Below are 25,446 nucleotides of genomic sequence, written 5' to 3'. Positions count from 1 at the left end.
CTATTCAACTAATTCAAACGACAATATTAATTATATATGATGACAATTAATAGGGCCTAAAATGACAACAATGATTAGTCAATAGACTATTTCTTCTGAGACTGAGGGAGCTGCACTTCAGCCCCTTAAAATGTGACAAAATGAACGTACAAATAAGTTTAACATTAGTTTTAAAAAATGACTAACAACATTCAAACCTATAAAATGAACAAATTTATAATTTTGTTTATAAAATAATATTTTTTTATAAACTTAAAAAATTATTAAGCATAAATAAATTCTGATGTATGAAATTTCATCTTCAGGAAAGATGAAATTTTGTGTAAATTTCATATTTTTTTAAAAATGATGGATATTTTTAGCATTAGTTAAAAAAATGACCAACATTCAAACCTATGAAATAAACAAATGATTTACTGGAGTATTTAATAGTAGCCTGTAACCTTGTAAACTGAAATGTTAATGTTTTTACATTGAAACAAAGAAAACGAGTCCGAATATAAAACTTAGAAAGATTAATCCACAGTTATCACCTTTATCTTTTCAGAATATTTAGAGTACAAATCTTGAAGATCAGGGCTTCCATGCAACGGATGTTTGAATAATCTTTCTTCATACTGTGCTATCTGGTCACAGATTTCCTTGAATCCAGGATCTGTGATTTTCATATCGTCGATAGGATTGAGTAATGGAACACCGTCTGGGAATCGTTTTTTCACTTCCTGCAAATGAAGAATTCAGTATTATTAGTAAAATACTAGTATATCAGTATTATAATTCAGCATATTACAAATACTGTTGGAGCAGAACACACTTCGTTAATTAAAAATAAATCACGAAAATAGTTATTTGTGCAACTAGTGCGCAAAGTGACAGTTTGCTGCACCGAAAGAAACGTTTACGCCCGAGCCGTAGGCGAGGGCGGAATGGCTTCTTGAGTGCAGCAGACGAACTTTGCTCACGTATTTCACATTAAACTTTTCCTACAGTTACCATTGAATATGAGAAGTGGTTGATTAAATGATTATGGGTAAAATGATGGCTGAAATACATCAAATGTTTGTGTGTGTGATGCTGTTATTAATAACAACCTTAATTCATTTAAAAATTAATAATGCAATTGAAGTTGAAAATTCTCAGCCAAAATTCTCATTTTTATTCATTCAAGAATCAGAAAAAATACAGATAGAACAAAAAATTCACATTCAACATACACGCCAGCAGCTTGTTGGCTGAACCGAGCTGCAAAATGGCTGAACACAACAAGATGGCTGAACCGACAAGCGCGCGACCTAGCGGGAAGAATCGTACCTAAGTTTGTTTCATCCAGCTAAAAATTACTGAAACACGATTCAGAAATTTAGACTTTTGCTCAAATTACCGAGAAAAATGGTCAATGTAAACTGAGAAATATTTATAAAAATAACATAGACAACAGAGAATATTATTTATTGTAGTATTTTTATGTTTTTTATTATTTCTATTTATATGAATATCGAACGGTACTCATTTAACCTCATAATTCGAATTTTATAATGTATATTTGCTACTTTTCTCATTTCTTGCAGTTGAAATAATAATAATTATTATCAATAGAAAATAACTATTATTTATTATTAAATGATGAGAATTCGTAAATGATGATTATTTAATTATGATTTAGATGAACATTATTCTTGTTTTTTGGGATTTTATCATAAATGTAGGGTAGCCATTGAAATGATTCGCATCTAAATCTAACCACAGTCATTGTTACCAACTCAATTTTTGTTTTCGTGCACTAATCCTCCATTTAACCCACTAACTATTTTGTGTTGCCATGTTGCAAATCTGGAGTGCAGAAAAGATTTTTCCCGCACTAGAGCGGAAAAGTGAATCTTTGCGTTCTGTAATCAGTGCAGGAATCGTCACTTTTCAAGGTAACTGTAGGAAAAAACATTATTGAAACATCTATCCTTAGATAACAACATAGCCACCTCTAATACACTTACACGGGGAATTAAATCCAACTAACGCCGATTAGGTACCTACTGATAGCTGTCTTCCAAAATTAGTTTTTGGTAAAAAAAACTTCAGAATTCAAAGTATGAGCTAAACATATGAATGAATTTCATCCGTTAATGAAATAGAAAAGAGTATTTAGCTGATATTAGCATTCAAAATTAGATCCTGATTTTTGAGGTTAGTTTTCGATCTGGTTTGTTTGCAGATAGCACGACACTGGCGACAGACAGAACATTTTTATGGTGCATGCGTAATGAATAGTCACCGCGTCAATAACATAACCTCACTTTTTTGCCATTTGTTTAGAATAATAATTTTAATAACATCACTGCCGGATAAATTACAGTGTTGCCGGATTATGAAACCGTTAAAATCTTGGTTAGTTAACCGGAAAACTTAATCGGAATTAAAAACTAACCGATCTTTGTGGAACAGAAATGAATATGTAAATCTAACGCGGATTTGTTAATCGGCGTTAATGTCCATATTCAACAGACGTACGTGCAACTGACCCATAGAGGTATTAGAGGTGGCTATGATAACATTGAACATAAACATTTTAACAGAGAGAAACATCTCTCATTTATTTATTCATTGATACAATTACAAATCATATGAATGTGATTGGGACAGAACAACAGGCATAGCCCAAAACTATTCTGTTCCCAAATTTTGATAAATAATAACATGTCCGAAAAATAGGTTATGTTCTCATTGAACAAAGGCATGGTTCTTGTTGAAGAAGTCATTTTTTGTAAGACTGACAGTACGCGAATAGTGAATTCAAATAGCTTCTTCTTCTTTTTCATACCCTTTTGCCGTTAAGCGTCGGGTTCCTTCAACCATTCTCTAAACTTTATACGATCCTGTGCCATTCTCTTTACTTCATTCATTGTCTTACCTCTTGCAGCAGCTATACTCTCTACATACTGATTGCATTGCAGTGGTGGTCGTCCCCTGCCTCGTATTTCTTCCGGTCTTGCCTCCATAACCAGCCTTGCCTTTCATTCATCACTCATCCGAGTTACATGGCCATACCATCCAAGGGTTTTTCGTTGAACAGTGGTAATCAGTTCCTCCTGTTTTAATGTTTCTCTGATCACACTATTTCTCACTCTGTTTCTTTTGGTTTTTCCAACCACCCTCCTTAGGTATCTCATTTCTGAGGAGGTAATTCTACTCTTGTGCTTTTCTATCATTGTGAGGCATTCTGTTCCATAGAGTAGAACTGGCTTAAATATCGACTCGTATATCCTTATTTTAGTTCCCTGGCTTATTTCTCGTTTACCCAGGATGGTTCTGCTAAGCTGGTAATACACTTGGTTGGTTTTCCTTACTCTGTTGTTTATCTCGAATTCAAGTAGCATAGATTTTATTTCCCGAAATATTTGTTGTATTCACACTGTGTGAGCCAGGATAGAATTGATGAGGACAATGAGAACAAGGGAATAAAAATTTTTAAAGAGATTCCAACACTGGAAAAGGATCCTATTTTGAGAACCAATCTGAAACTGAGGGTAGCATGGAAATACGATATGTTAAATACATGAATACAGACTTGAAGGTTGTGCTGAATTCAGACTTGAAAACAGGCAGGAAAATATTGAGAAATTGAATATGAATTAATCAAAATACAGTTGAAAACTTTAGAAGTTTTCTTAATATATATTGTCAGTCAAGAGTCAAGATTGTTATATTTACATAATTAAATGAAAACTATGACTTAAAATGTTTATTGAATCCTATCTTTTAGGATAGTGAATACTTTTAGGGATTTGATAATTTATAAATTATACTTTAGAACAAAGTCTGAATTTTTTTTGTGTAGTTGAGAAGTTGATATTGTGGTAATTATTCATCTTAAAATTCTATCTGTTCTAGAAATTTCTAGATTTAAGAATAGATCATAGTACTAGTTTTCACAAGTTTTATATTTTCAGAAAACCAACCAACCCATACTGATGTTATCATTCCTCTTCATTCTTATCATCCTATTTCTCACAAACTTGCTGCTTTCAATAGCATGGTCTATTGGGCGCTAACAATACCTATGAGCCATCATGATTTTGTTATTGAGATCACTAAAATTAAACAGATAGCAAATGGGTATGAAGAAAGTATGGTGGATAGATTATTGAGTAAAATTAACAGACAGATTTCAATCAATTCTAGCTTTGTAGGCTCAAACTGTGAGGAGAAGACTTGGATAACAATCCTATATTTAGGTCTTGTATCTGATAAGATAGGTAGGGAATTGAAGAGGAATGGATTTCATGTTGCTTTCAAGACCAAACCGATTTTAAATAGTCTATTTAGCTGGAGTAAAGATAAAATTGATATTTGGAATAAAAGTGGGGTGTACAAACTTAAAATGGTGATTGTAATGCTTGTTATGTGGGCTAAACAGGTAAGTTAGAAGTTTCAAAAGTAGAATTAAAGAACACATCAGAGATTGGAATAAACAAAATGGGGAATCTAACTTTGCAGAACATTTAATAACAAATAATCACAAGTTCACAGTTGAGGAGAATGTTGAGTTTCTGCATTTTAATAGCAAAGGCATATGTTTGAATATTTTAGAGGCTTTAGAAATAACAAGAGTAATTAAGGAAAATTCCCAGTATAGTTTAAATGACCAGATTCATTTCAACCAATACAACACTACGAATTTAGTTTTATCATAAAATTGTAAGCATACATTAGTCAATAGTTTTCCATTTACATATTTGTTTTTATTATCTTTCACTTGTTTTCATGGTTCTTATTTTGTAACTTACTGAAAGTAAATTTTGTTATCATGGCGAGTCTGTTGCTTAAGCCGCCATTTTGTGACACCGTTGAGTGGGAGGAGACTGTCTAGCTTGGCCAATGGCAGGCGTTCATGCCCTTGACCAATAGCAGTACTCGCCTACTAGTATAAATTCTGCTGCTCTTGTATTTAGTTTTAGTTTATCAGAGATTGAAAATGGTGTAATAACCGAAACCGGTCTTTCTAAGTATCAATAAATCTGTGGTTTTTTGACAATTTCTTAGTCTTTTTCATTTAATTTAAAGTCTGAATCAGTAGCATTTGACTATTCTCTCACCTGCTTCCAAATGGCTTGGCCTGGAATTTTGATATAGTCTTAGCCTGTTTTTATAAACGACTTTGAGTGTTTTTATCCCAAATGAAACAATTTGAACGATTCACTTGACTTGTTCAATTGGTTGCTAGGCAACCAAAGCAAGCTTGACAACTGAAAACCTACTTGGATGACGTTAGGTTAGGTTACTACTTGGAAAACCTACTTGGATGAGCTTGAGAACGAACTTCCGATTGTCGGGCGGCCGCAAATCTGTCGGATAGTAAAGTCGTATCGAGCTGATCTGATTGACAACCGTGTTGGACAGTTTGACGACCTCGATCTCGCCGACCGTGCCCTCGGGACATGGCTTCGGCGGCGACTTCAGCTGACTTTCCGCCAGGTTCAACAGCACTTCGATCTCCAGAGTGCCTTTCGACGTCGCCGGATTCTTTCCACCTTTCGAAGCGTTCAACTTTTTAAAGTTGATCACTATTCCCCAGTCATATTCCTCTGTTTCGTCTTTGATCTGCAACAATAAACAATTTAATACATAAGTAAAAATGAACAAACATATGAAATAGCAAACACATGTTAAACAGTTTAAATAATTTGGACCCAAGCATGAAAATTATTTGAAACAACCAGACTATACTCATGCCTGTTATCCATGACAGAGAAAAGCAAAATACGAATGTTTCAAGTCGTCATTTACAATAAGGGTATGATCACATTGAATGCGTATATGTGCAAGTGTCATATATTATATTGCAGGAGCGTTGCTTGCTTGATGCAATTCAATATGACGAACAAGATAAGTAAAGTACGGCGGGATGCACACCGGAGAAACGCGTTTCGTGAAAAAAGTTTCAGGAAATGTGAAACGAAAGTTACTCGCAATCGACTGATAAGATTAAGCAGGGAACGTTTCTTTTGTATGCATGCGCGAGTGAGACAAGTTTCATGAAAGAGTGCTTCACGAAATGCGTTTCTCCGGTGTGCATCCCGCCTGCAGTAAAGCAAGTGCACGTCAGATCTTGCATGAGCCGAAAAAAAAAATTTAAAAGTACAATTGAAACACGTTGTGACTTGCATGTAGCTGCTCACACTGAACGCAAGTTGCAAGTGCACGCTTTCAGTGAGTGTTCATATTGCTCTTTCCAGATTTTGTCTCTCATCTGCACGCTTGGTCATGCATAGCCAAGGTGCACTTCCACATATACGCATTCAATGTGATCGCACCCTAATACTATTTTGAGATAAACACCACAGGCTACAGCCCAACACGGTTTCTATTTTAATTTATACAAAAGTCCAAATGTAACTTGGTTATGTATCTCTGCCTCATCATTTCATTTTACACTTCCAGAACAAAAACACAGATTTTGCATCTAAGAATACTTGGCTAAAAACATGTAAAAGGTATGAGTAGCATGACATCTATGGAGAGTTGAAAGAAAAATTAGAGCTTTAAATACATGATGAAATTTTCTTCAGCCGAAAGAAGATATATTTTCATAACAACTCATTCAAAAACTTAGGCTAGGCGCACACTAGTTAGGCAAGACAAGACAAGACATGATCAAACACGTTTAGTCACAATACTTTACATTGTTGCTTATGAATACATGTCTAATTGCAATGAATAATCAGTGTGAGTTGCGACATAAGCAGTTTGTGAAGTAGTTTGACTAAACGTGTCTGATCATGTCATGTCTTGTCTTGACTAACTGGTGTGCGCCTAGCCTAAGCATACAAGTTGTCAAATTGGCATAAAGATTCCGGGCAGAGAAGATAAGATAAAATAATGTTGCAATGAGAGAGTAAAATAATAGATATAAATAAAGCCTCTTTTCTAAACTTTTTTTTTCAAGATTACGTCCTAGAGACTCCAGTCATGGAGTATAAGACAAGTCATGTTATTACATAATAATTCTAACACTAAGTAGTTCAACCTAGTTTAGGTTTGAAAGGAATTCTTGTACACTATAAAAAGCTCTATCAACTAAATATTTTTTAATTTGTTTTTTGAAAATCTTCAAATCATCATTACTTTTCAAGATTTGAGGTAGCTTGTTATAAAATTTCCTACCAATATAATCTGGTTTTTGTTCAAATAACCTACTATTGTGACCCATTATATGATAATCTGCTCTGTTTCGCGTATTAAACTCATGAACATCTGAATTCTGGATCACACCACTCGTTTTCACATGCATTACAACTTCATATACATACAAAGATGGCACAGTTAATAGACCAAGCTTTTTAAATAAAGGCCTACAATAGTCTAACCTATTCACTTTCTCTATACATCTGAGTGCCTTCTTTTGAATCTTAAACACCCTGTCCATATTTTGTTGAGATGAATTACCCCATACTAAAATAGCATACCTAATATGAGATAGTATAAGTCCATGGTAAGCAGTTAACAGTAGTTTTTTATCATTCAGCCTAGCAAGCTGCCGCAGGACAAATACCCCAGATGATATCTTATTACATATCCTCTCAATGTAAGGATGCCATGTTAATTTCCTGTCCAATAAAATTCCCAAGAATGCTACTTTCTCTTCTTGGTCTAATTCATTTTCCTCTACAAACACATTTATTTCTCCATCCTCTACTGAATTATATTTACTTTTGAATTGTAGGAATTGACATTTCTTACTATTTATTGTTAATTGCCTTTGCTTCAAGAATTGGACAATTGACTGTACTCCAGTAAAAGCATTTATTTCTAGACTATCTAATAAATAATTGTTAAAGATAAGCGATGTGTCATCAGCAAACAACAGAGCTCTGTGATCTTTTAACTCTTTTGGTAATTGGTTCACATACAACAGAAACAGTAAGGGACCCAGAATTGAGCCTTGAGGTACTCCAGCCTGGACCTCCAGTTTTTGAGATTTAATTTTTACTATTCCATTCCCATCCACCTTGGTAAGCTCAACACACTGGTCTCTACCTATGAGATATGATTCAAACCATTTTAGTTCTATACCATTCACACCTACAGTTTTTAGTATTTCCAATAATATTCTATGGTTCACACAATCAAAAGCTTTGGATAAATCAAGAAATATTGCGGCTGCCTTCTCACCTGAATCTATTATATCTATTAGTCTTTCAACAAGGGATACTATTGCAGTCTTAGTAGATTTCCCTTTCTGGAACCCATGCTGTTCATCACATATGAAATTAATTTCTTCCAGGTGCATCAATAGCCTATTTAAAACTACTCTCTCAAAAATTTTACTTATTACATTTAGAATACTAATGGGTCTATAATTTTCAACTCTTTCAGAGTCACCGCTCTTGAAAATTGGGAAAATTTTCCCTTGTTTCAGATCATCAGGGAAAATACCCTGCCCTAGTGAAGTATTAAGGAGATGCAATAAAGGGTCCAGTAATTCATTTTCACATTCTTCTAAAATTTTGCTTGAGACCCCATCCAATCCTACTGTTTTTTTGTTATTCAAATTTTTTATTATTCTTGACAACTCATCTCTTGATAATGGATGAAATTTAAATACCTTTTCAATTGGCTCAGCATTTAATGTAGTTGTATTATAAGTATTAGTGTTCAGTGACTTTTGGAGATTATATGCAACCTGTTGATAATACTTATTGAAAAAGTTACAAATGTCTATACTATCATCCATATAATTTCCATGTTCATCGATTATCCTAGGGACATTAGTAACTGTATCTTTTTGAGCTGCTCTCCTATTTCTATTAATTACCTCCCAAACAGCAGAGTTAAAATTGGTACTAGTTGTTAATATTTCAGCTGTTTTCTTACACTTAGCTTTCCTCACTTCTTTTGCATAGTTTTTCTTTAGACATTTGTATTTGACTTCACTCGGAACATCCCTCACTAATTTAAATTCCTCATAAGCTTCCCTAACAATATTTCTTTGAGTAAGAATATCTTCAGTTATCCATTCATCTACTTTGTTTAATTTACTTTTTACTTTGACTTTTTTTATTGGACAGCATACACTAATGTGAAATCTTAGAGTATCAATGAATTGCTTATATTTGTAATTTAGGTTACAACTGTTATAAACACTACTCCAATTTTCTTGAAGCAGTTCCTGCTTCAAACAATTTATATTTCCTAGCTCATATTGCTGAATTTCTTTCACAAAAGTTTTTTTTCTGCTTGGATTCTGGCCCTGCAACTTAACATCTAAAATTTGATAGTTATGATCTGATAGATCTGAGCTACCTAACCTGACATTACAACCTTCTATATTTGTGAGGATATTATCAATAATTGTCTGTGAAATTCGAGTTACTCTTGTATATTCGTGGACCTTAATTTCTAAATTATTCATATTAATAATATCTCTAATATCCTCTGTCATTTTATCCTGCCTGGCAAAATTGGTATTGAAATCTCCTACTACTATAACATTTGTGAAACGAGCGGTTGTAACTCGATAGAAGGCCGTACTCAGCTACAGTTACAATCTATATAAATATTTACTTGTGTACAAGTTACACAAATGGTTATTTTCTGAAATAAGGCTGTTATTTGTGTATGAGAGTAATCAGAAGATATACGTACAACACGAGCTAAGCCCTGGCTAAATTTCAAAGGAAATTCATCTACTACGAAAGCTTAGATCTCAAGGTTTAAAAAAAGCGTTGAATACAACATTATTTTGATTATAAACAGATCCTTCACCTTAATCATACGTCCAGGTTGAAGGAATGATATGAGGTATTCTGGTTTTGAGATGAATTCCTGAAACCGTGCACCCAACTGTTTCAGATGATCTCGGATACTGAAGTAAGAGGAAACTTGTGATTCCTTTGGCACTACGATCCTCGACTCCTTCTCCTCAAGTTCTTTTATTTCTGAACAAAGAAAAATAAACAAGTCTACAAGCACTATCAAATGTATTGATTGAAAGAATCAAAATGAACATAGATAATTTCACAACATAATTCCACAGTCGATTCTGATATCAAAATTCTATGAAGTGAGAGACGCAATAAAATTCAAGTTGAACATAAAAAATCTGGTGTGGCGCACTCACACAACTTTCCTTGCCGTTATGAAAATTTATCACCTGACGCTAGTGTTGTCGCGCATCTAAAATCTACTATTTAAAGATATGAGACAGCTGGTGATAGGACAATAACGCAAGAGACACACGAGGTCTGCTATCTCTTAGTAGTGAATGATTTAATAGAACCAACAGTTGCCAACAGTTTGCAATTTAATAATCACATTTTCTCGAATTTCAGGCTTATTTTCAATTTTATGTGAAAATGTTATTGGACATCAATTGCAGAGATTTTCATGCTCAATCTTTTCCACTTGAATTTTTTTGTTTAAATTGTATATGAAGGCTGCTAATTGAGAATCTAAAATCAAACTTTGCATAGATGGGGCGGAGCTCCTGAAATTTTTACAGATATAGAACTTGTTGCAGTTGATAGAGCTTATCAATGACTATTTCAGGTATGAATTTGATCAAAATCGTTGGAGCCGTTTTCGAGAAAATCTCTGAAAAACTCTGTTTTTGACAACATTTTCGCCATTTTAGCCGCCATCTTAGACTGCATTTGATCGAAATTGTTCGTGTCGGATCCTTATAGTGTAAGGACTATACGTTCCAAATTTCAAGTCATTTCGTTATCTGGGAGATAAGATATCGTGTACACAGACGCACATACACTCATACACACACACCACACACACACACACACACACACACACACACATATATATATATATATATATATATATATATATATATATATATATATATATATATATATATATATATATATATATAGACCAATACCCAAAAACCACTTTTTCGGACTCAGAGGACCTTGAAACGTATAGAGATTTAGAAATTGGGGTACCTTAATTTTTTTCGGAAAGCAATACTTTCCTTACCTATGGTAATAGGGCAAGGAAAGTAAAAGGATGCCCACTAACGACAGGACATGTGTGTACACACATGCTCGTCATGCATGTTGTGTCATCAGCGAGAGGCTTCGAACAAAAAGACAGCAGCTTCTAAAACTGGCCACTAACGACAGGAAATGCATGATGAACACGTGTGGCCACTAACAACATAAGGCTGGCATAATGATAAACATATGTGGCTACTAACGATATAAGGCTGACCACTAACGACAGAACAGGCATTATGAACATGTTGTGTGTACAAAACCCAAAACTCAAAAAATGTGTTACTTAATTACTTACTTTACATGTTCGTCATAATTATGAAACTGCATTAGGGAGCAACGCTCCCGCAGTATACGCAGTCATACGCTCGTATGACACGTCAAAGCCTTCACTGTGATGACATGTGTGTACATACTACATTATTATTATTATTAAGATAATGTATATAATATAAAGTTTGACTCCTCCAGTCAAACCTTCTATAGAAGGTTTTGGAGAAGCTAATTTGTCTGGTACTTATTTTTATCACTGAAATAGAGGATTGGTAAGTTGTTATCTATTTCATACTGATTCGGTTTATTCTTATCATTATTCATGTTCTATTTTCGTGCAATAAACTCCCTTCATCTGGGGGTACCAGGATGAAGGAAATAGTTATTTGTGCAACTAGTGCGCAAAGTGACAGTTTGCTGCACCGAAAGAAACGTTTACGCACGAGGCGTAGGCGAGGGCGGAATGGTTTCTTGAGTGCAGCAGGGGAACTTTGCGCACGTATTTCACATTAAATTTTTCCATTTTTCCTACAGTTACCATTGAATATGAAAAGTGGTTGATTATGGGTAAAATGATGGCTGAAATCCATAAGATTAAGAAATCTGTATAATTTTGTTATTAATAACAACTTTATTTGATTTTAAACTTAATAATCCAATTGAAAATTAATAATCGATAATTTATTGAAATTAAAAATTAAATTAATCCAATTAATTAGAAAATTTGAATAATTTTGAGTAAATCTTAATTTCTAAATAATTTTTCAACCGATCAATTTAAGAATGAAAAAGATATTATTTGAAATAATGAATAATTAATAATATTCAAAATGTATAATTTAATGAGTTCTCATTTTTATTTATTTGAAAATCAGAAAAAATATATATAGAACAAATTCGCATTCGAAATACACGCCAACAATGTCAACAGCTGATTAGGATGGCTGCAAGATAATACGCAAAGTATTAAGAGTACGCAAAGTAATACTTTGCGCACTGGAGCGGAAAAGTGATTCTTTGCGGCCTGCAATCAGTGCAGAAATAGTAACTTTCCAAGGTACCTGTAGGAAAAAAAATTATACTTGTCCTGTCGTTAGTGGCCACCCCAAGTTGTAAGAATACTACTTCACTTACTGTTCACTAAATTGGGAATACTGGTGTTATTCTGGAACTGGAAGAAACTCCTCTCCAGCATATACTCTGGATTGATCTCTTCAACTCGAAGCAGATTCAAGACCATGTTGTAGGTGAGATGGAAGGCCGAATTTATGGGATCGGCTTCTCCCTGTAGGATGTCCTTGGCCGACTTCTCACTGAGTCGCTCATCGACCATCAGGATGACAATGCCTTTGTCGTCCAGACCTCTTCTGCCCGCTCGCCCTGACATCTGGATGTACTCTCCCGACGTCAACTACGCAAAAAAGCCCAAGAACCACACTCAAAGTCGATAGCGTCTTTCAAATCGACAAAGTTGGTCAAAGTGAAACACTGACCCACAATTATAAGCTAATATGAAATATGTATTAACACATGGAATAGTAGATGTACATGAAACATCATAAATATGATTTTGTGAATAATATCTCAAATTAGTGAAGATATAAAATATCGTTCGGTTTGAAAATCCAAGTATTACTTATTTTAAACTTAATACTTTCAAAAATGGATCAGCTAATTTCTAGATCAGTACGTGTTTCATCGTTTTAATAGTTGACAGCAGTCTTCCAGGAGCAATGGATTTATCAGTTTACGGTAATTATAAAAAATATCAAGACCCGGTTTCTAGGACACTTATTAATCCTAATGGTCATTAAATCTTTAGATTCAATATGGGGAGTCCGATCTCACTGGGCGTCAAATATGAAGTGGTAAAAATCAATTTGATAAAGATCCTAATCAAAACAGTACTAACATAAATTTAATATTCCATTAGATATTTTAGAGAATGAGAGAATTCGATAAGTTGTGCACATTCCAACCTTTCAGTTGCGAATATTAAATAATGTAAGTAGAAAAAAAATAGTCTTATGGCTTTTTGTAGGTGGGTTGTACAACCTAAATGTGAAAGGTATTTTCCATGGATTAACTATACAGCAAGATACAATCACATGAATTATAACAACATTAAAACATGAATGTAGTTGAATAATTTTCAGACCATGCAGGGGCGAGGCGCGACTTTTTGGCTCAGTCATCACCAGGAACAATTCAGTTGAAAGTTTGAATGAAAGCTGCACCCCCTCCCCTACTTTAAAGATAATGTTTCATTTTGGACGATTATTTATCGAGAAATATAGTTAAATATAATAATGTTTATAAATAATAATAATAAATAATGTATAGAAATACATCTAATATAAGATAAGCTTACTATTCAAAATCCTAGAGTTGAAAAGTCTAGAACTTGGGTAAATCTCAAGCTCGGAAACTGGTCCTCAAATTAATTATTTAAAAAATTGAAATGAAATTCTTTATTCTTTATTGATTCATAGAACAATTCATAGAACATCATCTAAAAAGACAGGGAGAGAAAAAATAAGGTAACCTTGTGCTATGCTATTCCTCTGCCAAATTTAGATAAGGTTACACACATAGTCCGAAATAGGTTAGGTCTTGTAGTTGTTCACTTCACTAAATTTTCAGTTCTTAATAATTATTCTCACAATGTAGATTTTTAAATTCAGATGCTTCAAAACCAAACATAGAACAAATAATAATCATAACTATCAATAACAAATTGCAAACAAAATAATTATCGTACGGTTTGCAACACTGGCGCGGAACAGTGGAATCGCAGAAAATAGCGATGTCTTTGACCGTTTACTCCACCATCGTTTACGGGGAGAGGGAGAGCGATGATGCAGAAGAGTGGTGGTAACCAATGCTAAATAGCATTACTGGAATCGCATATTTTTGAGAATCACATTGAACGGATGGAACTGCAGTAGTCTACTTTATTCACGCATGGCGCGCTCGCAAAGAAACGTTTCTCTTTTGGTTTCTTCACCTTTTTTTGTATTTATTTCAAATATTTTCAATTTAATAATATACACATTACATATCAATTTCTGTCCAGTCATCGGCGAATCCAGAGATGACCGGACGCCTCGCCTCTGAGACCATGGTTGAATTGCATAACAAAATTTGTGGCACTGTATCATTTGTCTAATGTCTAATAAATCATAGCGTGAATGAAATGGTTACAAACACTTACAGATCGGTTTTCCTTTCCATCGAATTTCCTGGCTCCAGTAAACAAAACAGTACGAGCAGGCATGTTCAAACCCATAGCAAATGTTTCTGTTGCGAACAACGCTTTTATCAAGCCTTCAGAAAACAGAATTTCAATTGTTTCCTTTAAAATCGGCAACAAACCTGCAAAAAGTCATCAAGCTTTGATAAAAAATCTTGGAAAACAATCCATGAATACAAAATATGAAGCATTCATTTTTATGGACAAATTAAAAAGAAATAATTTAAAATAAAAACAATGCTGTGAGGAATTAACCGTGAAAAGAACTGTACAAATTAGCCAACAATACTTGAAAAACTGACCAAGGTGTTTAACAAGACAGTAATGAAGGATTGACATAGATACTAGCAGGTATAAAATAGGAACAATTCAGGAGATGATTAGATTTTCAATTAGTATAGCAGCTTGTTTCAATTTGCTTTCAAATTGTCTTATAAAAATGTGGGGGAGTAACAGCTTTAGGCTGTGCTTGTTGTTCTTCCCCCAATCATTTTAATACATTGTTTATAATTGGATCAATAAATGTATATAATTTTGATTACCTCCATGATGAATACCAATGCCTCTCCACAAGAGGGGAAGTACCAATTCCACTTGAGGCAATTTGCGGTCCTCTTCAGAAAGTACGCTCATGGCATTATTGAAAACTTCGTTCACAAGTTCCCTTTCTTCGTCTGGAAGTATAAATTTTATAAGAGATTAATTCTATGCAAACTATAACAAGAATCAAGTACAAACAGCACTCAGGCCCGGTTGCAGAAAAACTTATTGAACTGTAACTGTGATTAATTGACAAGAAACCCAATCAGAAAGAAGAATTATTTTCGAAAACCTTCTTTGGATGGTTCACGTTTCCTTTTATCATGATTAAAATTTAACAGTATTTTGTGCAACTAGACCAATTAGTGTTAAAAGTTGATTAAATTGACTCGGGTCTGAAATGAGCTGTTCTCATAAGGTGAATATTGTTTAATAATAACAATCGTCAAATGCAGACACAGATTGTAGAACAGAATTGACCGGCCAAAATAAAGATAAGGATGAATAGAGACAGTGAGGCAACTTTAAAGCATGAATGATGGGAAAGCTAATTGAAATCTAGGCTGTGAAGTGACAGAAAGACTCCTCCAGTTGGTAATAGTTCATTGATGAGGATATCAATCACGAGGTCATTTTGAACACTCAGATCAGTTACCCCTATTCAATGTTAACTTGCAAAACCTATTTACACATTGAAATAATTAGTCAGACCTGGGGGACTGATCGGCTTTGATCCTTAATTCAAATTATAGAGAAAACGATCTACTGATTAGTGCAATCGAGTTGCAGCCTAATCATTTTTTTTTTATTATTATTATTTCGCCACTAGTGAAATAGATTGGAACAGCTTGATCCAAAATTATTCGAGATGCTACAAGAAAAGAAAGGCCAAACTAAAGAAAGGTGAAATTAAAGCCCGTTTTAGCCCAACCAGACTCAATTTATATCCATCTATCTACAGTCTAAACTGGAAATCGTACTTCCATCTCTCATCATTTTTTGGTAGAGAGTTAGTGGGAAGGATATTTTGAATATTCTTTCCGAAGAATGTACATTTATATGTCCAAAGCTCCGCCAATTTATGTAGATGCATAACATTATGATCTATAGTTATTCCAAATTGCTTTTTTCATATCATATACAGTTCAATAATTATTTTCTTAGTCTATATTATGTAAATTCAGCTATTGTATATAAGTGTATAAGCCAGTAATTTATATATTGTAATCTACATAAATAAAGTACTTCATCATCAGTCTCATTACCCACAACTAGAGCTCAGTTAACTTCTAACCTAGAGCTCAGACTTAATTTAAATCTAAGTCTAAACTGGAAATCGGACCCCATCACTTACCATCAACCGTCTCATTACTCACGCACAAGCCTAGAGCTCATGTAGGCATCATCCTCAGCAAGAAAAACTTACTCGAGTTTAGGTTGAGCTGCGACATCATCATAGCGTACATTTCACACTCCTTTTTACTGAACGAGAAAACTATAACCGGAGCGAAGTTTCTCTCCATGATGAGTTTGACGATTTTGAAGCAGTTGGAGTCGCCGCCCTTCTGGCCACCCCGCCTGCCACGGTCTCGGTCGCCTTTGGCCGCGTCACCAGCGTTCGCCAGCACTGTCATGGCCGCCGTGAAGTTGTCCTCTCGAAATTGACCCTGCAAACATCATTTTTATTTCACCATTCATCATTCACCAAGGTTTTATGAAAATCACATTTCATAACAAGTTCATGTATTATTGTTTATTGTTTTTTGAAGGGACGGATTCAAGGATCCAAAGGTTCAAAGAACCCCACACGTCAACCGAAGCTTATTGTGTTCCCAAGTAGTATGTTAGTTAGGCAAACCAATACCTGTGTTCTTTACAAGAACCAGGAGTTCTTCTCTATACTAACATTCCATTCATCACCTGGTTGCAATCCTTGTCGCAATCCAGTGTGATATGCTTGGCAGTCTCTTCAGACTGATTAGTCCTCGTGACCTACGTGAGTTCCACTCCTGGTCTTATTTGTAGGTCCTTCCGCTGAGGAAGTTCACGTGAGTGAGACAAATGAATCTAGAGCACATTGTATTCTAAATTGTTCTGATCAGTCTTGAATCAATTATCGAATTGAAATATCTTCTACAATATTATTGATGAGACCAAGGAATCTAGAATATAGTATTCTAAAATGTTCTGATCAGTCTTGAATCGATAATTCGACTTCAAATATAGAATTGAAATAGTTTCTACAATATTATTGGTGAGACCTAGGAATCTAGAATGCATTCTAAAATGTTCTGATCAGTCTTGAATCAATAATTCGACTTCAATTACCGAATTTAATTATATTCTAAAATATTATTTTCAATTGATTATTGTCACAGCCTTCAACCAACTCTACTAGAATGAATTCGAGCTAAGCTACGATTCTTGGAGTTTAATTTTTCGTCTAATTTCAACTCGTTTAGAAGATAACTTAATTTACGTTCTTCCAATTACTTTTTCCAATAATTGGGAAAATAATTCAAATTATTTCTGAGAAACTTTCTTGTCTCCACCCACTTATCTTTTGAAACAAATAGTTTCTAGCTCGTTTCCTGCTCGAAATGTGTCGAGCAATTGATGAACATAATCATTAATTAAAAAATAACTTAAGGTCCCATAAACATCCAGGTACCGATAGAAAGGATAAATTCTCCCCGTTATTGTGATATGAACACAACTTAGTTTCATGAAATTAACAGCTCAAGAAATGAGGACTGGAAAGAATTTTATGCAACACCACAACAAGACTTTTAAAAAAGGTTTCAGTAGACAAACTATATAGCAATATTTATACTATCAATAAAATAAAAATTATTGTGATATGAAATTCTTACTTATTAAGTCGACATCCCATAATTATGATAGAAATTGTATAAAAAACAACATATTTTCGCGATGTTTTCAATTTAATCAAAAAATAATTCAATTTCCTTTTAATCCTAATCCTTCAACCCTGAAGCTTTTTCAACACTAATAGAATATCGGTGATGATAATCCACAAACAATTCTGTGGTATAGAAATTTGAGAGTTGCAATTTTACACAATCAGAAAACAAAGATATTGTCAAATTTCACTAAAAATTTATTAAAAACTTTAAAACAGTACAATGGTTTCACGTTTACCAACGCATCATCAGCTGTACTGTGTCAGCTGTACTGTGTCAGCTGATGATGCGTTGGTAAACGTGAAACCATTGTACTGTTTTAAAGTTTTTAATAAATTATTAGTGAAATTTGACAATATCTTTATTTTCTTTATGGAGAGATTTCACAACATCACCATCAATTCTACAAATTTTATTTACACTATCATTTGGCAACACTGTAATTTCCCCCTGATGGAAGGCCAAGTCTCAACTTATTCTATACAAATTATAGTTGTGAACTCGTTGAACGTACATGTTCGTCGACAATGAGATGAATGCCCTCGCCGCCGGCGGGGAAGAGGTAGTGCTGGAGGGGCGTGGGCCGGTAGTCAGTGTAGACCACGTGACAGGGCTGGTGATGGAGGTGGGCGACCCATTCGGCGAACTGACGCGCATTGGGGATGGTGGCCGACAGGAACACATAGTGCACGTTGTCCGGTAGCAGGATGAGCGTCTCCTCCCAGACAACGCCTCGCTCCTTGTTGCGCATGTAGTGAATCTCGTCAAACACCACCCAGCCCACCTCGCGCATTATCTCCGAGCCTCGGTACAGCATGTTACGCAGAATCTTAAACAAAGTTAATAATAAACAAATGAATAAATAGTATAAATGATTTAATAGTTCAATGACTCAAGTATTTTAATAGTATTGATTACGATTGCTTGGTATTGGTCGGGAAGCATCAGAAGCCCTCATAAGCTCGCCTTATATGTAGATCCTGATACATTCAAATATGCAAATTCTATTAACTCCGTTACTGTGATGCAGCACTCTGGACATTATAATGAGTATTCTAAAATCTTTAGGATATACTCCAACATAATACTATATCAATTGTAATTATCTTTAACAAAAAACCCACGACATCATGCTCTGTTTATAAAAAATTGAACTATTTATGATTTATCTTTATTTTCAATATTGTGAATGTAAGAAAGAATAATATTAAGATATAATTCTGCAGGATTTTTTATTTCCCAGTTGAAATAATTATAGATAAGAATTCTTTCCCCATACACGGAGCAATATTCCCAATACACGGAGTCTATTTGGTTGCCCATATTATATTATAAGCGGTTGTCCAGCCGCTGTTTGCCTCATCATTTATTAGCACTGTCATTTATTTTGATGTTTTTACTTGGCCTGTATGTGCTTTGGCTCAATAAAATGGATTTGAATCATTTATCAACTCCATGCTCGAATTTGGGTTATTTTCCAGCATTTTACAGATTGCCAAGGTACTTCCACTTTTCAAAGAGGGCAGTAAACATGACATAAACAATTATAGATCTTGTTATTGACAGCTTTTTAAAGATTTTTGAAAGAATAATTCAATGTAGGTCAACGTGGACAACGTTGATAAATTCTTATTTGACAAAGCTGCACTCATATGTTCCATTTTTCAGTCGAGGTTGACTACAAATAGAACTACAAGATAATGGCAAAATTAATTGCCGAGACCTGTCAGCTATCAGTTTAGGTCATGCTAGCGATCGACCTCCATGTAACAGAATAGAATAAATTCACAGGATATCATCATTTGACACATAATAATAATATAGGCCAGTCTATATAATACAATGATAAATTTAAAAAAAAAAACAAATACTCTATAAAGCATTGGAATGAACAGAACGGTTGTCTCGACACAATAATGAGTAAAACACAAACAAATAATTTTTGTAAAGCATTTCAGTGCGATGACATCCAGACGATTTTATAGTGAATTTGTAGACGATTTTTTCTAGTCACCTGATAAGTGGCATTGATCAAAACTGAAAGCTAAAAATTGTACCTCAATATTATATTTATATAACGTCACAGTTCTCATAGCGAGGAGAGTAAATCTTGAAACTTTCATGATGTAACTCCATTTGCAGACAAAACTGTCTTTAGCAAACAATGCTTCGTCGAGTATATATTTATAATGTTTTGGAATGTAATCTTATCATTTTTAAAACTGATTTAATTCAATAAGGTTTTATTGTATTGCAATTTTAGGAAAATAAATATCTAAGATTATTGAATATTTCAATGAGTGATTTACCTCAGTCGTCATAATCAAACAACTGGCTGATGGATTGATGGTTACATCTCCAGTCACAAGTCCAACATCTCTAAATTCCTCATGAAATTCTCTGTATTTCTGATTGCTCAACGCCTTGATTGGTGTCGTGTAAATGACTCGCTGTTTCTCACGCAGTGACATTGCTATACTGTACCTGAAAGTTCAACAATTTAGTATCAGAATTCTTAGTCCAATAATTTAAAATGATTTGCCATTATATCTTTCAACGCCTTGATTGGTGTCCTATAAATGATTCACTGCTTTTCACGGAGCGACATCGGATTATAAAGACAAAATTAAACACATGGAATTATAAAGAATTTTGCATTAGGTCGTTAGTCGCCATATTTTTCAAATGTAAAAAAAGAACATCACCTGAAATTGGAAAATTTATTCAAGTCAATCCACGAAATAAATATGATAAGGACCTAACGCCTGTTTTCTCTTTCCATAATATCGAATCAAAACATTTTTACTTTGCAAACAAATATATAATTGAAATACACAATAAATATAAAAATGCAATTTCAGTTTACGATAAAAATTGTTATTCTTTATTCTAAGTTGAAATCTTGGCAAAACAAATATAGTTCTTGCTGAATAATGTAATATTGATAAATATTATATGAATGGTTAATTTTACAGTACATTTGTCCACTTTAGAACATATTGCTTATTGGTGCCACCAACAAATTATTATTTAGCTAATGGTTGTAGAGATAGTACAATTCCTGGTGTATTTCATAAAATGTACTGAATTGTGCACATTATTGGAATATCTCAATACCCATTGAAGATATGATCTTGAAACCGGTTGCATCAGACTCCAAATTGAATTTTATATACAATTTGACAAATTTGGAGCATATTGATGCCACCAAGATATTATTTAGCCAATGTTTATTGTATATGTATATTGTAGGCTATATGTATATTGTATATGTATATTGTATATGTATATTGTATATGTATATTGTATATGTATATTGTATATTTATATTGTATATGTATATTGTATATGTATATTATATATGTATATTGCATATGTATATTGCAATAGGCCTAAATATTGAGATCTCACTCACAGCTTCGATGAATACAATAAAAACAACGAACTATTTTGTATAAAACTTGAATCTCAAAATCGTATTCTACATTATTGAATAAATACAAATATTATGAAGTACTTACTCAGCAACAACAGTTTTTCCAGCAGATGTGTGAGCTGATACCAGCACGGATTGATTATTGTCAATACAGAGGATCGCTTCCTTTTGGAAAGGATCCAGAATGAACGGGTATTCTTTGGCGGGTGTGCCAAGGGGCCTCAGCGGCACATACTCCATGTCTGGAGGTATTGCAAGCTCATGAACACATTTCTCCACTGTTTCGACAGTAATCACTTTCACTCTAGACGATAGATTGTCCAAGCTAGAAAAATAAATGTTGTTGAAATCAAGTCTCAAGATTTATGAAATATTAAATAATCTTTAATATTTGATCAATAAGATTGTCCATGCTGAGAAAATTGAATGCTTTTAAATTTAGGGTGTGATCACATTGAATACATATAAATGAGCAAGTGCAAGCTTGGTTATGCATGACCAAGCGTGCAGATGAAAAACAAAATCTGAAAAGAGCAATAGGAACACTCAAACTGAACGCTTGCACCTGCTGGTTGCGTTCAAAGTGAGCAGCTACATGCAAGTCACAACGTGTTTCAATGGCACTTTTCAAATTTTGTTATTCAATTCATGCATGAACTGACATGCATCTGCACATATACGCATTCAATGTAATCACACCCTTAAGGTAGGCGCACACAGATCGTCATCGGACGGACGGCACGCATCGGACGATTAGATTTGATGCATTGTTTTCAATTGGAGTGCGCATACCAATACGATGCGCCTACCTTTAGACGCAAGATTTATAAAATATCAATAATCTTAAATATTATATATACGGCTTACTATTTTAAAAAATTGAAATTAAAATTTTGCATTCAACTAGAAAAATATGTTGGTGATAATTCACTAGTTTTATTCAATTTCATTATGAATTTGAAAGAATTACTCATAATAATACGATAATTTTATTTTACTCATAAAATATACGAGAGTATCCTGCAAATCTATGAGAAGAAACATAACAAAATTAAAATAAAAATATTGGAGCAATTAGAACATTTTTATATAAATCATCTTACAATTTGTTTCACTTTGTTCGCTTGAAATAAACATTGAATAGGGAATGGAATTTGAATATGAGTTTGAAGCACAATCAAATCAAATTTGATACCTGGCTCATCAACCAAAAATAACCACACTTTGAGTTATTCCACCTTTTCGACAAAATAAATCAATGCTTAATCGAAGTTTTATATTCTAGTAAAGATGAGATTACTTGATTCCATCCATGAAGCTTTCATTTTTGATGAGTTTTGATGGTAGTTCATCCTCTTTGCATTCACTGTCCAACACCCTTTTTGTGCCCAGCACAGGTTTTTCTTCAACAACGTCATCGTCCTGAGGTTGACTACTTTCTCCTACCACCAGCGACGTGTCGGGTCTGCAAAGTTTAAAGACAAGGAAAATAAATTAGAGAAGTTCCAGGATTAAAATGTGTGTTATACTTGAAAACTAGATAAATTATCAATTTCAAAATACTAGTATAGCCTGGATTCAAATGCATATTTATGATGCCAAATTTCATGAATAACTCACAACATACGACTAGAAAAAAGTTCAATATTTCACTTTACTATAGTGAGAGAAAGTTATTCGTACACTAGGTGTGAATAAAAATATAAATCTGAGTACCCTTTTAAATGCCCTAAATAAATAAGACTAGGTGTGAAAACACCAATAACTTTTTTTACGCAAGATGAAATTAGGCGAGCTTAAGACATGTATTACATTGTTGTAGATTTCATGAGTCAGCAAGGGTGGAGTAATTTTTTTAAATCATAGCTTTTCTTCAAAACTTCTTTTTACTTGAATTGCATACTATTGTTTCAAATGGAGTTACCTGTTGTCTCCATACATAGAATAAATAAATGAGGTATACACACTATACTATAATAAATTGATACTCATTATTTCGGGAGTTATACTTATTGTCTAGAAAGAACGTTTTAAAAATTTTGAGCGATCCAAGAAACGTAGAAGAAATTAAAAGATCTGAAACTGGAAAATCCAAAACAATAGTAAGCAATATGTGAAGGGTCAATGGGTGTTTTGAGGGGTTGAACGCAACTCCAAAAATTACGTCTGTCTGAAATAATATATATTGGCAAAGAAGCCGGGGACACTATCATTTTATTCCAGTTGACAATGTGGCTCATTTAAATGGCAGATGTGTTGCCTGTTAAGCAGATGATATTAGTTTCTCTGATGATGGTCGTGAGTTTGGAGCACTGAAGGCTGCCATGTTGAAAACAAGGGCGTTTTCCTCGAACTGTTCTTGCAACCTAATATTTTCAATGAGGAGGCTCCCAATTGTATACGTCTGCATGGTGGGCGATTGCACGTCCACCACACAGGCGCCCAAAAGGGGACGCAAGCGTTTCGGAAAGAAGGACCAGTGAGAGGATTTTTCGAAATGCTATGATGCTACTTCCAGAGACGGAGGCGTACCCGATTTTCACAGTATGGGACCCGAGGTCTGGCCTCCCGGGGTTTCACATGCCTGCTACTTCCAGAGACGTGGGTACCCATGTTCTCATAGTCTGGTCTCTCACTGGTGTCCCCGAAACTCCACCAGATAGCTTCACTGTGCCCAGCTACTCCCAGAGACGGAAAGTTCTGGCGAATCGGTCGAGCCAGAACCTCCAATAGTCTGGAGCCTTCACCCAGCCGTACTATAAGCTAGGCTACTTATTGCTATAGCTAGGCCCCCTGGTTGACATTTTTCCCTTCACCATGAGAACCAGCGCCAGTAGCTGGTGGATCCAGTACTTCCTGAGACGGGAGCCAGAACGAATCTCATAAGAGCTCAACCTGTGAGGGCCAAGCCCCTAAGGTTCTCAGCACCCGTACCCATTAGGGCCCAGTCGGTAGGGCAGGAAGCTCTCCGATTGGCAGATTATAAGCTGATTGGGTTGGCGTTGGGAAACCTGCTGATAATCAAGCAATGGGAGAGTCTTCGGCCCTACCGACTCGTTTACCGACAGTGCATCTTGAAAATGTGTTATGTTGCTTGGCTAAATATTTAAAATTGCCATGGTAGCCTCAGCATAAGCTCTTCATCTAGCTGCCAGCATCTGCAAAGGATCTCACAAGTTAGGCCCTCACTTTATTAGTTTGTTCCCATACATTTATTATAAAAATCCATCTTCATTTAATAAGATTGTTTTTGTCATCTGAGAAAATTCCATTATTGATTTTTTAAATGAACTTCAACTGACACATCTTTTTTCTAGGCTCAAGTTATTTGTTTTTTTGCCCAAAGACAATAATTTGCTTAATACCGGTATGTCGAAATCTCCTTTTGGTACGCATTTTAGTTACTTGTTTCTTGACAAACCAATCGCTACAATGTACGGTAAGCTCAGAGATAATATAATTTATTCACTAATAGATCTAATGTCGACGCCGAAAAATTACATGAGTGTTGATGCACAATACTTAGATTTTTCTTGTTAAAAAAATATGAAACGTACCTTTTCTTAATTTATACCTTGTATTCATTAACAAAAAAGTCGTAATAAGAGTACGGTATACCTCACTACCAAAAACACGAGTTAGCATAACCTATTACAGCAATACTCACTGAACTTCTTTGACATCCTTTTCAGCCTCATCAACGTCATGATCACTTTCTGAAGCATCATCACTTTCATCATTTTCGTTGAAGGCTTTGAAAATATCTAGAGGGTCAAAATCAGCCATTATTTAAATTTATAAATTCACTGAAACCATGAAAATAATCACTGACAACAGACATTACCGTCAGCCATATTTGATTATTTTTTTAACTTGAATCTTGATTCAAATGAAATGTAACATCGACAGTCGAAGTATCGAACAAACATTGTTGATAAAAAAAATATATCGATATTATGAATGGGTTTCAGAGCGTAAGCTGTCAATGTGCACCTGAAAAGAAATTATTGATTTCTT

At 34.4% G+C, this 25,446-nt stretch overlaps 1 protein-coding gene across 1 annotated transcript in view; it reads right to left on the bottom strand.

Moving 5' to 3' along the window:
- LOC111052101 (exosome RNA helicase MTR4) overlaps positions 1-25,336 on the bottom strand; it is a 32,752-nt gene extending 7,416 nt beyond the window's left edge. The window contains exons 1-12 of the mRNA XM_022338728.2: positions 25,097-25,336; positions 22,730-22,894; positions 21,515-21,754; positions 20,303-20,477; positions 18,508-18,822; positions 16,496-16,736; positions 15,072-15,203; positions 14,491-14,651; positions 12,411-12,687; positions 9,760-9,932; positions 5,293-5,595; positions 534-722 (exon numbers count right to left, since the gene is read on the bottom strand). Coding sequence (XP_022194420.1) covers positions 534-722; positions 5,293-5,595; positions 9,760-9,932; positions 12,411-12,687; positions 14,491-14,651; positions 15,072-15,203; positions 16,496-16,736; positions 18,508-18,822; positions 20,303-20,477; positions 21,515-21,754; positions 22,730-22,894; positions 25,097-25,215 — 2,490 coding nt within the window. The 5' untranslated portion in view covers positions 25,216-25,336. The remainder of the gene's footprint in view (positions 1-533; positions 723-5,292; positions 5,596-9,759; positions 9,933-12,410; positions 12,688-14,490; positions 14,652-15,071; positions 15,204-16,495; positions 16,737-18,507; positions 18,823-20,302; positions 20,478-21,514; positions 21,755-22,729; positions 22,895-25,096) is intronic.
- Positions 25,337-25,446: the final 110 nt, after the last annotated feature.

This window comes from Nilaparvata lugens, chromosome 2, assembly GCF_014356525.2.
Source record: "Nilaparvata lugens isolate BPH chromosome 2, ASM1435652v1, whole genome shotgun sequence".
NCBI lineage: Eukaryota > Metazoa > Arthropoda > Insecta > Hemiptera > Delphacidae > Nilaparvata > Nilaparvata lugens.
Note: the sequence above shows the minus strand (reverse complement) of the source record. Positions and strands in the feature narration are given on the sequence as shown.